Below are 14,515 nucleotides of genomic sequence, written 5' to 3'. Positions count from 1 at the left end.
ACCTTATTCTCCTATTTTGCTTTTTCCACCTTTGGCTATTCTTAATCTCCTGTGGTGTCGTCTTCTTTTACCCGCAGCCATTGGGTTTTGGTATTTCTGAGAGCTCATTTGAGGACTCTTCTCTAAATAATACTCTTCTTAAATGAGTCCATCTATCCTGTGGTATTTAGAGCCATCTGTATGTTGTCATCTTGCAGATTTAATTGTCTCACTCAGTCATCTTCTCTGAGTTCCATAGTGATATAACCAGCTCTCTACTTGCATCTCCGATGGGACACTTTATTTTGCCCCATTTAGAACTTGTGATTTAATTTTCCCCCCCGAGTCTTTTTTCAGGAAATGGCACAATTATCTGTCTTCTGAAATTAGTATGCTCAATAATACAAGAATTGTCTTGGTTTGTTTCTTTACCTTTGTATCCTTACTATCCTTAATCCTGTTTGTTATTTCTCAAAAATGTATCTTTAGTATTCATTTTCTTCTCTTCATCACTAGGAATATCATGACCCAAGTTTCCATCATCTCTCACCTGGCTCCCTTACTGGTCTTACTATACTTAGTCTTGCCTTTCCACCAATCTGTTCACACGGGAGCCAGAATAATCTCTTAAGAATGAAATCAGATTATCGGTTATTCCACCTGATAAAAACCTCCAAGATTTTCTTTTGCACTTAGATAAAATCTAAACTACCTGTTATCATATTGTTTGTGACGCTTCCCTTGCTTGTCTTCCCAGCCTCATCCTACACTGACTGCCGCATCACTTATACTAAATCAGTTTATATTGCCTTTCTCTTAGTTCCTTCCCATCAATTTTTATTCCTTCAATGTCTATTTATTTGCCTTTTCTGGAATTTCAATCCCTATCTTTTTGCAGGACTAGCTTTGTTTTATCCAGAGTAGTTCCCTCCTGTTATAATTTTTCATAACCTCCTTAATAGCATTTGTAAGTCTTTAGTTACTTGTTCACATTTTGTTTTTTGACTTCCCTATTGTAATGTTAGCACCCTGAGAACAGGGAGAGATGTCTCTTTTCTAGCATAAAATATTGTCTAGGGTACTTTAGATTCTCAGTTAACACTTGAATAGATTAAAGCAAGGGTAGAAATAAGGAACATAAGCTCAATAATAGTAGTTTAGGCTGTGTAGAAATGTAAAACTTCTGCTTGTCAGACTCCCTCTATAAGACCTTCCATAAACCTGGGGGGAAAAATGATGGTACATAGTATACTGGTGTCAATAACCTATAAAATCTATGGGCAACACTAAGACCTCAGTGTAAAAAAAAATGAGCAAAAGACATGAACCAATAATTAATGAGAGAGAGAAATGACTAACATACATGAGAACAATTACTAATTTTTCCCCAGTATCTAAAGCATGCAAATTAAAGCATGTCATTTTTGCCTCAGATTTTCAAAGATTGGAAAAATAGTATTATTAAGGTTGGGATAAGAGAATTTACACGTAGCTAGAAGGAATATTAATTTGATACAGTCTTTCTGGAAAGCACTGTGAGAGTTTCACTGACTTCTTTTATGGCAACTTACAGTTCAGCAAAAAAGTTTGTATGGCATTTCTAGGCCAAAAGAAATACCTAATGGTTCAGTTTATTAAATAGATCTAAACAAGAGTAGTTTTTTTGTGTTGTCTTTGACCAATGTCACTGTATTTCCTTCAAAAAATTTAAATACTCCAAAGTGTGTTTGAGTTCACTGCAGTGCCCTAGTGCACTGAGGAACAAAGTTTGAAAACCATGATAATGGAAGTATGGTCAAGAAAATCTAAATGCCATGATTCAGTCATTCTTCTTCTAGGAACCTGTCCTAAGAAAAGAGTTAAGTAGGAACAGAGATTTATGTACAAAATTCTTCTGCTCAATAGCAACCACCAAATATTGGTGTACTTACTTCAAGGAAATAGGTGTTCTTATTGGTTGTTAAGTCCCTCTCAGATTGTAGCACCTGGCAAGCAGGTCTCAGTAGTGACTCTCTGCAGGAGTTGCAGACCATCATTTCTGTAGCTGCACAGTGAAAGCAGTCTTAGTTTTAAAATTCCAGTCTCCAGTTTGAAAGCTTAGCACTTGATCCTGATTGAATGAAATTATCCTGTATTAATTTTGGGATAAAAAGTTTAAGTAGTTTTCGCTTTTCCTCCAGGTGGTGAGGATTTGGTACTGAGATTAAATTGCTGCTTGTTAATGATCGGGAGACACTGTTAAGCAGAGAGCACCCAAATTCAAGTCCTGGCCCATTTGTTGCTGGCAGTATGGTCTTGAGCATGTTTTAAGCTTTCTGAGCATCTCTTTTGCTGGTATGCCCAGTTCAAGTTGATGGCTGTGCTTCTCAAGTGACATTTTATTTGTGGGGCTGCTTTGTCATGTTAAGTATACATGGGTATTACTATTTTTTTCAATCTAGCTAAAAATCTAGAGACTTCTTTTCACTTCGTATTCCATATCTTATTTTCTCAGTAAGCTATATGTGTTTTATCGTTTTTATTTTACTATTAGAGAACAGTAGAAATTGAACAGAGTAGAACAGGAGAAATTGCACAAATTTCTTTTGTCAGGTCAGAAAAGAACTGGAGCTCTTAGTGTTTTAACATGATGGCCTTTTACTTGTAATAATGAGTTTAATACCTACTTCCATGTCAGGAGCTAAGCAAAGAACTTTACACACTGTTTCATTTAACTCATACAACAAAGCTGCTATTTAGGTGCTGCTGTCATACTCTTTATAGATAAGGAGGCCAGAGCTCAGAGAGGTTAAGTTGTTTGTCCAAGCTCACCTTCCATTTAGTGGCAGAGCCTAAATTTTAACCCAGGCCTTCTGATGCTACAGCCTAGGATCTATGTACCACTTTGTTAGACTATCTTATTTTGCCACTATATGGCCTTCTGTTTCATGAAGATATAATAAATATTTTAAATATATTTTTTAAAGTTCTGAATTGAATGTGTTTATTGTTAGTAATACAGTAAAGCCTTTTATTCGTATGGTCTCAAATTCACATTTAAGAACATAGATTAAACCCAGTAGCATAGGTTGAAGCAGAAGCACCAGATCTTTCCATTCTATGGTTTTCTAAAATATACAAGGCATCGTTATTTTTTCTTAGATATCTAAAAATTGAGTACTATCTATAATCATTAAACTGTCATTGCTAAAGTTGCCTTTGTTGTCCGGAGTTATTAACTCAATTGTATTCAGTCTTAATGATCCTTTTTAAAAAGATAGAAACTGTGATGTAACAAAGGTTGGTACTCTTTCCCTTTCTCCTTTCCAGGCGTTCTTTAGTGGCAGACTGAAGGCCAGAGGGAATATCTTGCTGAGCCAGAAGCTCCAGATGATTCTTAAAGACTATGCCAAGCTCTGAAGGATGTACTACGTTACTAATTACAACAGAAAAATTAAATACTCTCTTTGCCTAAATGTGCAGAAATAACCCAGCAAAAATGATCAAAATTAAGGTACAAGGAGAACTGCTTAACATTTTCAGAACCCAGATAACTTTCAGATTTTTATTTTCTACTAATTTTTCATGTTATTACTTTTACAAGGAATTGTAAGCTGGCACATGATTATCCTTCTTTCCTTAGACCAATGTCTTCATAATAAAAAGTTTTCGCCCAAGTCCAATCTCTTTAGAATTGTGATAGCAATTGTAAGTTGTAAGGAAAATTAAATGAGTAGAGGCTACTTTGATGTCTTTTTCATTTTATTATTTTCTCTTCTCTGATTTATTGATACCCCAATTTTAACATGAATTTTTGTATTGTACTTATTTACATACTTTGCTATAATAGAGTTCCATTTTAAGGCAAGATAAAGGTCTTTGTGTGTGTTTCCAGATTTTCTTTAAAATTTAGCAGTAGTTGATTTACAGTATCAACTACTTACAAAACAGTAAGACGGTAGGCTCTGAGAGAGGGCATCAGAGGGCAGACAGACTGAAACCCCAATCACAGAAAACTAGCCAATCTGATCACATGGATCACAGCCTTGTCTAACTAAATGAAACTAAGCCATGCCCTGTAGGGCCACCCAAGATGGACACGTCATGGTGGAGAGTCCTGACAAAATGTGGTCCACTGGAGAAGGGAATTGCAAACCACTTCAGTATTCTTGCCTTGAGAACCCCATGAACAGTATGAAAAGGCAAAAAGATAAGGACACTGAAAGAGGAATTCCCCAGGTCTGTAGGTGCCCAATATGCTACTGGAGATCAGTGGAGAAATAACTCCAGAAAGAATGAAGGGATGGCGCCAAAGCAAAAACAACACCCAGTTGTGGATGTGACTGGTGATGGAAGCAAGGTCTGATACTATAAAGAGCAACATTGCATAGGAACCTGGAATGTCAGGTCCATGAATCAAGGCAAATTGGAAGTGGTCAAAGAGGAGATGGCAAGAGTGAACATAGATATTCTAGGAATCAGCGAACTAAATTGGACTGGAATGGGTGAATTTAACTCAGATGACCATTATATTTACCACTGTGGGCAGGAATCCCTTAGAAGAAATGGAGTAGCCATCATGGTCAACAAAAGAGTCCAAAATGCAGTACTTGGATGCAATCTCAAAAACGAAGAATGATCTCTGTTCATTTCCAAGCCAAACCATTCAATATCACGGTAATCCAAGTCTATGCCTTCACCAGTAATGCTGAAGAAGCTGAAGTGGAACGTTTCTGTGAATACCTAAAAACCTTTTAGAACTAACACCCAAAAAAGAGGTCCTTTTCATTATAGGGGACTGGAATGCAAAAGTAGGAAGTCAAGAAACACCTGGAATAACAGGCAAATTTGGCCTTGGAGTACAGAATGAAGCAGGACAAAGGCTAATAGAGTTTTGCCAAGAGAACGCAATGGTCATAGCAAATACCCTCTTCCACCAACACCAGAGAAGACTCTACACATGGACGTCACCAGATGGCCAACACTGAAATCAGATTGATTATATTCTTTGCAGCCAAAGGTGGAGAAGCTCTATATAGTCAGCAAAAACAAGACCAAGAGCTGACTGTGGCTCAGATCATGAGCTCCTTATTGCCAAATTCAGACTTAAATTGAAGAAAGTGGGGAAAACCACTAGACCATTCAGGTATGACCTAAATCAAATCCCTTATGATTATATAGTGGAAGTGAGAAATAGATTTAAGGGACTAGATCTGATAGAGAGAGTGCCTGATGAACTATGGACGGAGGTTCATTACATTGTAGAGGAGACATGGATCAAGACCATCCCCAAGAAAAAGAAATGCAAAAAAGCAAAATGGTTATCTGAGGAGGCCTTACAAATTGCTGTGAAAAGAAAAGTGAAAAGCAAAGGAGAAAAGGAAAGATATACCCATTTGAATGCAGAGTTCCAAAAATAGCAAGGAGAGGTAAGAAAGCCTTCCTCAGTGATCAATGCAAAGAAACAGAGAAAAACAATAGAATGGGAAGACTAGACATCTCTTCAAGAAAATTAAAGATGCCAAGAGACCATTTCATGCAAAGATAGGATCAATAAAGGACAGAAATGGTATGGACCTAACAGAAGCAGAAGATATTAAGAAGAGGTGGTAAGAATACACAGAAGAACTGTACAAAAAAGATCTTCATGACCCAGATAGTCACGATGGTGTGATCACTGACCTAGAGCCAGACATCCTGGAATGTGAAGTTAAGTGGGCCTTAGGAAGCATCACTACAAACAAAGCTAGTGGAGTGATGGAATTCCCGTTGAGCTATTTCAAATCCTGAAAGATGATGCTGTGTAAGTGCTGCACTCAATATGTCAGCAAATTTGGAAAATTCAGCAGTGGCCACAGGACTGGAAATGGTCAGTTTTTATTCCAATTCCAAAGAAAGGCAATGCCAAAGAATGCTCACACTACTGCACAATTGCACTCATCTCACACGCTAGTAAAGTAATGCTCAAAATTCTCCAAGCCAGGCTTCAGCAATACGTGAACCATGAACTTACAGATGTTCAAGGTGGTTTTAGAAAAGTCGGAGGAACCAGACATCATATTGCCAACACCCATTGGATCATTGAAAAAGCAAGAGAGTTCCAGAAAAACATCTATTCTGCTTTACTGACTATGCCAAAGCCTTTGACTGCATGGATTACAATAAACTGTGGAAAATTCTGAAAGAGATGGAAATACCAGACCACCTGACTTGCCTCTTGAGAAATTTGTATGCAAGTCAGGAAGCAACAGCTATAACTGGACATGGAACAACAGACTGGTTCCAAATAGGAAAAGGAGTATGTCAATGCTGTATATTGTCATCCTGCTTATTTAATTTATATGCAGAGTACATCATGAGAAAATCTGGGCTAGAGAAAGCACAAGCTGGAATCAACATTGCTGGGAGAAATATCAATAACCTCAAATATGCAGATGACACCACCCTTATGGCAGAAAGTGTAAAAGAATTAAAGAGCCTCTTGATGAAAGTGAAAGAGGAGAGTGAAAAAGTTGACTTAAAGCTCAACATTCAGAAAACTAAGATCATGGCATCTGGTCCCATCACTTCATGGCAAATAGATGGGAAAACAGTGGAAACAGTGGCTGACTTTATTTTTGGGGGCTCCATAATCACTGCAGATGGTGACTGCAGCCATAAAAAAAGATGCTTTCTCCTTTGAACGAAAGTTATGACCAATCTAGACAGCATATTAAAAAGCAGAGACATTACTTTGCCAACAAAGGTCCGACTAGTCATGGCTATGGTTTTTCCAGTAGTCATGTATGGATGTGAGAGTTGGACTATAAAGAAAGCTGAGTGCCGAAGAATTGACGCTTTTGAACTGTGGTGTTGGAGAAGACTCTTGAGAGTCCCTGGACAGCAAGGGGATCCAACCAGTCCATCCTAAAGACCAGTCCTGGGTATTCATTGGAAGGACTGATGTTGAAGCTGAAACTCCAATACTTTGGCCACCTGATGGTAAGAGCTGAGTCATTTGAGAAGACCCTGATGCTGGGAAAGATTGGGGGCAGGAGGAGAAGGGGACAACAGAAGATGAGATGGTTGGATGGCATCACCAACTCAATGGACATGAGTTTGGGTAAACTCTGGGAGATGGTGATGGACAGGGAGGCCTGGCATGCTGCAGTCCATGGGGTCACAAAGAGTCAGACACGACTGAGCGACTGAACTGAACTGATTTACAATATTGAGTTAGTTTTAGGTGTACAACTTCAGATTCTTTTTCTTTATAGGTTTTTACAAGATATTGATTATAGTGCCCTGTGTGTGTGCTCAGTTGCTCAGTTGTGTCTGACTCTGACCCCATGGACCGAGCCCACCAGGCTCTTCTTTCCATGGGATTTTGCAGATAAGAATATTGGTGTGGATTGCTATTTCCTCCTCCAGGAGATCTTCCTGATCCAGAGATCAAACCTGCATCTCTTGCATTGGCAGGTGGATTCTTTACCACTGAACCACTTGGGAACCCCATCCCTATGCTATATGGTAAATCCTTGTTGTTTGTCTATTCTGTATATATTCGTGTGTGTCTGTTAATCCCATACTCATAATTTCTCTCTCCCTCCCCTTCCTCCTTTGGTAACCATAAGTTTATTTTCAGTGTCTGTGAGTCTATTTCTATTTTCTAAATAAGCTGATTTGTAGTATTTTTTAGATTCTACATGTAAATGATATTATATAATGTTTGTCTTTCTTTGTCTTACTTCACTTAGTATGATAATCTCTGAGTCCATCCATGTTGTTGCAAATGACACTATTTCATTCTTTTCTATGACTGTGTAGTATTCCATTGTGTGTGTGTGTGTGCTCCACAGCTTCTTTACCCATTTATCTATTGATTGTCATTTAGGTTGCTGCCCTGTCTTGGCTATTGTAAATAGTGCTGCTCTGAATGTTGGGGTGTATGTGTCTTTTCCAATTAGAGTTTTCATCTTGCCTATCAATCATATGGCAACTCTATTTTTAGTTTTTAAAGGAACCTCCATACTGTTTTCCATAGTGGCTGTACCAATTTACCTTCCAATAGTTTATGAGAGTTCTCTTTTCTCCACACCCTCTCCAGAATTTATTATTTGTAGACTTTTTGATGTTGGCCATGCTGACTGGTGTGAAGTGATACCTCATTGCCATTTTGATTTTCATTTCTCTAGTAATTAGTGATGTTGAGCATCGTTTCATGTGCTTATTGACTGTTTATATTTCTTCTCTGGAGAGATGTCTATTTAGGTCTTCTCTCCGTTTTTGGATTGGATTGTTTGTTTTTATTTTTTTGATATTGAGTTATATGAGCTATTTATATATTTTGGAAATTAGACCTTGTTGTTTGCATTGTTTGCAAATATTCTCTCCCAGTCCATAGGTTGTCTTGCTGTTTGTTTATGGTTTCCTTTGCTGTGCGTAGGCTTATAAATTTGATTAGGTTCCACTTGTTTATTTTTGCTTTTATTTCTATTACCCTGGGAGTTTGAGCTAAGAAAATATCATTGTGATTTATGTCTGAGAATGTTTGCCTGTGTTCTCTTCTAGGAGTTCTGTGGTTTTGTGTCTTATATTTAAACATTTAAGCTATTTTGAGTTGATTTTTGTGTATGGTGTGAGGGAGTTTCTAACTTCATTGATTTACATGCATCTGTCTAGCTTTTGTAACACCGCTTGCTGAAGAGACTATCTTTTTTCCATTGTATATTCTTGCCTCTTTTGTTGAAGATTAATTGACCATAGGTGTGTGGGTTTATTTCTGGGATTTCTCTTCTGTTCCATTGATCAGTATATCTGTTTTTGTGCTAATACCAGCCATTTTGACTATTGTGGCTTTGTAGTATTATCTGAAGTCTGGGAGGGTTATTCCTCAAGCATTGTTCTTTTTTCCTTAGGGTTGCTTTGGCAATTCTTGGTCTTTTGTGATTCCATGTATATTTTTGCATTATATGTTCTAACTCTGTAAAAAAAATGTCATGGACAATTTGCAAGGGATCGCAATGAATCTGCAGATTGCTTTGTATTGTATATTCATTTTAACAATATTAATTCTTCTACTCCAAGAGCATGGATTATCTTGACATTTCTTTGTATCATCTTAAATTTCCTTTATCAGTGGTTTTTAAGTTCTCGGTATATAGGTCTTTTCACCACCTTGGTTAGGTTTATTCATAGAATTTTTTTTTTTAATGTGATTTTTTTTTTTTTTTTTTACTTTCTCTTTCTGATATTTCATTGTTACTGTGAAGAAATGCACAGATTTCTGTATATGAATCCTGTATTCTGTTATCTTGCTGAATTCATTTATTAGTTCTAATGTTTTTGTATAGGGGCTTCAGGGTTTTTCTAAATATAATATTATGTCCTCGGCATTGAAGGCAAAAGGAGAAGGGGGCAGCAGAGGATGAAGTAGTTAGCTAGCACCCCTGACTCACTGGGCATAAATTTGAGCCTAACTCCAGGAGATAGTTGGAGAAGAAAATGGCAACCCACTCCAGTATTCTTGCCTGGAGAATCCCAGGGATGGGAGCCTGGTGGGCTGCCGTCTATGGGGTCGCACAGAGTTGGACACGACTGACGTGACTTAGCAGTAGCTAAGCACTCCAGGAGTACTCTCTCTGGGAGACAGTGGAGTACAGAGGAGCTGGGCATGCTACAGTCCATGGGGTTGCAAAGAGTCAGACATGACTTAGCAACTGGACAGCAACAACAGCCTCCGCAAATAGTGACAATTTTACTTCTTCCTTTCTAATTTGGATGACTTTTACTTATTTTCTTGCCTAATTACTGTGGTTAGTAATTTTAACACTGTGCTGATTAAAAGTGGAAAGAGTGGGCCTCCTTGTCTTGTCCCTAGTCTTATAGGAAAAGCTTTCAGCTTTCTACCGTTGCGTATGATGTTAGCTCTGTACTTGTCATATATGGCCTTTATTACATTGAGGTATGATCCCTCTGTATCCACTTTGTTGAGAGTTATTATTATAAGTGGATGTTGAATTTTGTCAAATGCTTTTCTGCATCTATTGAGATGATCATCCAATTTTTATCCATACATTTTGCTGATGTACGGTGTATCACATAGACTAATTTGTAGATGTTGAACCATCCTTGAATGCCTGGGATAAATCCCACTCAGTCATGGTATGTAATCCTTTTAATGTATTGTTGAATTTGGTTTGCTAATATTTTGTTGAGGATTTTTGCATCTATGTTTATCAGTGATATAGATCTGTAATTTTCTAGTGTCATTCTTGTCTGGTTTTAGTATAAGGGTTATGCTGGCTTTGTAAAATGAGTTTGGAAGAGTTTCTTCCTCTTCTAATTTTGGAGAAGTTTTAGAAGGATTGATATAAATTCTCCTTGGAGTGTTTGGTAGAATTCACTGTGAAGCTGTCTGGTCCTGGACATTTTTTGTTGGGAGGTTTTTGAGTACTAATTCAACCTCCTTACTAATAATTGGTCTCTTCAGATTTCCTATTTCTTCATTATTCAGTGTTGGGGCATTGTACATTTCTAGGAATGTATTTATTTCTTCTAGATTATCCAGTTGGTGTTGTTCATAGTAGTCTCTTGTGATCCTTTTTTATTTCTGTGATATCAGTTGTAACATTTCCTATTTCATTTCTGATTTTATTTATTTGTGTTTTCTCTGTCTCTTTTTTTGGGGGGGGGGCGAGTCTAGGTAAAGGTCTGACCCATTGTTCAAGGGTCAAGTATAGTTTCTGCAAACACATGCCCAAAATAAACATGTGATCTTCCTCTCCACTCCTAAGTCTGTCTTATTTTGTTGTAGTTAAGAACATCACCTTTTGCTGAGTTAAAATCAGAGTGATCCTTGACTTTTCTCTTCCTCACACCCCACATTCAACCTTACCAACTCTTGTCACTTCTGCCTCCTGAATATTTAAGGATTTTTCTCCATATCACTGCCACCCAAGTACTGGCACTATAGTACCTCGCACTTGATAGTTCATGGCTTTCCAACTGGTCTCTAGTCTTTCACCACCACCCTCCTACCCTCCACTTCCCTGCAGCCTCTAAAGGTTAACACATCTGAACTTCCCAGGTTAACACTCCCCAGCTTAGAAACCTGTGATGATTCCTACTTGGTTATCTTAACTGTCAGACCCTTTGCTGCTAAGTCGCTTCAGTCGTGTCCGACTCTGTGCGACCCCAGAGATGGCAGCCCACCAGGCTCCCACGTCCCTGGGATTCTCCAGGCAAGAACACTGGAGTGGGTTGCCATTTCCTTTTCCAATGCATGAAAGAGAAAAGTGAAAGTGAAGTTGCTCAGTCGTGTCCGACTCTTCGCGACCCCATGGACTGCAGCCCACCAGGCTCCTCCGTCCATGGATTTTCCAGGCAAGAGGACTGGAGTGGGGTGCCATCGCCTTCTCTGTCAGACCCTTTAGCATGGTTCAAGTTTGCATCAGTTGGAATTCTTTCAGTGGCAAGTAATAAAGCCACTTCGAATTGGCATGAAACTTTTTCATCAAATTGAAAAAAATCTAGACGTGTAGGACTGACTTTGAAGTGAAATTGCTGAGTCAGTGTTGTGCATGCCTGCCAAGTCACTTCAGTGGTGTCCGACTCTGTGACCTTATAGACTGTACCCTGCCGGGCTCCTCTGTTCATGGGATTCTCCAGGCAAGAATACCAGAGTGGGTTGCCATACCCTTCCCCAGGGGAATTTCCTGACCCAGGGATTGAACACATGTCTCCTGAGACTCCTGCATTGCAGGCAGGTTCTTTACCACTGAGCCACCAGGGAAGCTAGGCCCAATTCCTTGCCATCTCTCTGCCTGTTTTATCCACAAACTCCATGTGGTATCACCCCAGCAGCTCCAGGTTATTTTCCCTGTGGTCACAAGACGTTAGCCAAGAGGTGCAGCCTCATAGTCCCATTTCTAATCAACCAGCAGAAGAGAGACCACTGGGTTCTCCCAAAAGCCCCAGCAAAGGTCTCATCTGGTCGCACTAGCTGTGATTGGGTTATAAACCAATCCCTTAATCATCACAGTAGCTAGAAATGGTGGGTATGCTGATTGGCCTCCATCTATCAGGGCCCATGAGTGTAAGCTAAGGATGGTGTGTTGGGGAACCCCAAGATTTCCTTCAAATTTGGTGATTTATCGGTAGGACCTGCAGAATTCAGCATGTAATTTTATACTTATGACCATGATTTATTACATCAAAATAAACAAAGCAAAATCAGAAAGGCCATGTGAATGAAGTCCAGAGGAAATCAGGTACAAGCATTCAAGTGATCCTGTTAGACATAATTTTGTGTCTTCTTCCATGCTGTTCAAGGGTTCTTTCCCTATACAGTCATCCAGGACATGCTTCATTTTCCCAGCATCAGGTCGTGGTGACATGTGAAATGTCTATCAAGACTCAGTGTCTAAGGTTTTCATTGGGATGCTGGTCACACAGGCATCTTCTGCCAGACTTCATACTAGAATTCCAGACTCCTAAAAGGAAAGCAGTTATTTAGTATCAACTGCATTGTTTGTACAGTTTGGGCACAGGAAGCCACTCTTCTCAGTGAGGGAATGTTGGGAACCTCCTCAAAATCTACATTCCCAGATCTCAGCCAAGGGCCAAACTTGCAGGCAAATCTTTCTAAGGATAGCAACCTTAAGCCTGACATGATGACTCTTCTAACTGATAGGATCAACCCCAACCAAACTACAAGGCCTGAGAGTGAATCAGAGGAAATTTAGAGTGCAGGGAACCAAATCTCAGAAGCCTACCTCAAAGGAGCTTTAATTCTCCTAAATCACTTTCTCACCTCATCACCTGTAAACACCTCTGTATCCTTAAGCCTCCCCAGTGTATTCCCTGTGCCAAGCTATTCTTAATGCAGAGTAGTAGAACGGTCTCTTGACTCCTCCCAGAACTCTCTGTGTTTGTTTTAAAGCAAATAATCTGAGAAAGCTGAATTTTATATTGGAGAGAAACAGATTTGAATAATAACCAATTTAATAATACTACTACCCCAACATTAAAGTTATCCTTTTTAAGTCAAAAATATTGCAGCAAAACTAAATGATAATCCCAAGGAGAAATTCTGAAGTTGAGAGACCCCAAAAGCTGAAAGTTACAGAAAGTGATTTTCTGAAGAGCAGCTTTTAGGACAATGTGGACTAAGCTATTTAAGGGTGGTCGGAGGGGAGGAAAGACAATAAGCCATTTAAAAACCCATAAATAGGCAAAATAGAAAAATTGTGAGCGTTGGCAAAATCTAGATTTATATCGCATATGCCTGCAGTATATTGGCTGAAATTTCCTGTGCTATGCTGAGTGACTGCTCAGTCATGTCCTACTCTTTGTGACACCATGGACTATAGACTGCCAGGCTCCTCTGTCCATGGGAATTCTCCAGGCAAGAATACTGGAGTAGGTTGCCATGCCCTCCTCCCAGGGATCTTCCCAACTCAGGGATCAAACCCAGGTCTCCTACATTGTGGGCGGATTCTTTACCATCCGAGCTGTGACATCTAGCTATCAGAATTATTACAGCTTAAAAGATAAAAAGATACATGAGGAGGTGAAATGTTGCACTAAAATTCACAATTTACTCATGGAAGAGCTATTGATAGCTTCATCCAGAAGCCATGTTTGAGAGAGTTTGGTTGCATAATTTTGAGTCCACAGCTGATAAAAATCAGAAAATAGAGAAGTAGAAAGCACTGTGAGTTGGGGGAGCATTGGCCTGGGGAAGTTTTTGAGAGCAGCATGGAAGAAGACATAAAATTATGTCTCAACAGGATCATTTCAAGTGAATTTTATGTGACAGAAGATTGAACAGCTCCTATTCCCTAATCTCTTTTGAAGTTACAAGCATGTCAGTAAAAACGATGATGGGTTAAATCAGCTGTCAGCAAGCATTTTCTGTAAAGACCTAGATGGTAGTATTCTAGGCTTTGTAGGCCACATATGGTCTCTGTAGCATATTCTCTTTTGAAATCAACTTTCTAAAAAATGTAAAACCTTGTGGAAAAACTGGGGAGGAGGAGAGGGAGTGGATATGGCCTGAAGGCTTGGGTGCTGAGAGTGCCAGTTTGGAAAAAAAATTTTTGAACGGTCACTTATTTGCTTTAAACATTTATGAAAGTATGAATTCATATGAATTATGAAAGTATGAGAGGCCTTCTCCCACTCTCATGCCCAGGCAGGTGCAACCACACAGCACATGCACTGGCTGTGCCCCTACCAGCCACACGATGCATTCCTTATGTCAGTGAGTGGCACTGCCATCTTCTCAGTTTTCTTAACCAGCAACTCTATTTTCTGAGCACCAAAGAACTGACGCTTTTGAACAGTAGTGTTGCAGAAGACTCTTGAGAGTCCCCTGGACAGTAAGGAGATCAAACCAATCAAGGAAATCAACCCTGAATATTCATTGGAATGAACAACTGATGCTGAAGCTGAAGCTCCAATACTTTGGCCAGCTGATGTGAAGAACTGACTCATTGGAAAAGACCCTGATGCTGGGAAGGATTGAAGGAGGGAGGAGAAGGGGGCAACAGAGGATGAGATGATGGCTGGATGG

General features: G+C 39.3%; 1 protein-coding gene across 1 annotated transcript in view; it reads left to right on the top strand.

The window, feature by feature from the left end:
- The window catches only part of HSD17B4 (hydroxysteroid 17-beta dehydrogenase 4), a 98,389-nt gene extending 94,557 nt beyond the window's left edge, over positions 1-3,832 (top strand). Inside the window, exon 24 of the mRNA XM_055550183.1 lies at positions 3,289-3,832. Within this exon, the coding sequence (XP_055406158.1) occupies positions 3,289-3,378 (90 nt within the window). The 3' untranslated portion in view covers positions 3,379-3,832. The remainder of the gene's footprint in view (positions 1-3,288) is intronic.
- Positions 3,833-14,515: the final 10,683 nt, after the last annotated feature.

The sequence above is a fragment of the Bubalus kerabau genome, chromosome 1, assembly GCF_029407905.1.
Source record: "Bubalus kerabau isolate K-KA32 ecotype Philippines breed swamp buffalo chromosome 1, PCC_UOA_SB_1v2, whole genome shotgun sequence".
In the NCBI taxonomy this organism is placed as follows: Eukaryota; Metazoa; Chordata; class Mammalia; order Artiodactyla; family Bovidae; genus Bubalus; species Bubalus kerabau.
This window is presented reverse-complemented; position numbering and strand designations above follow the sequence as displayed.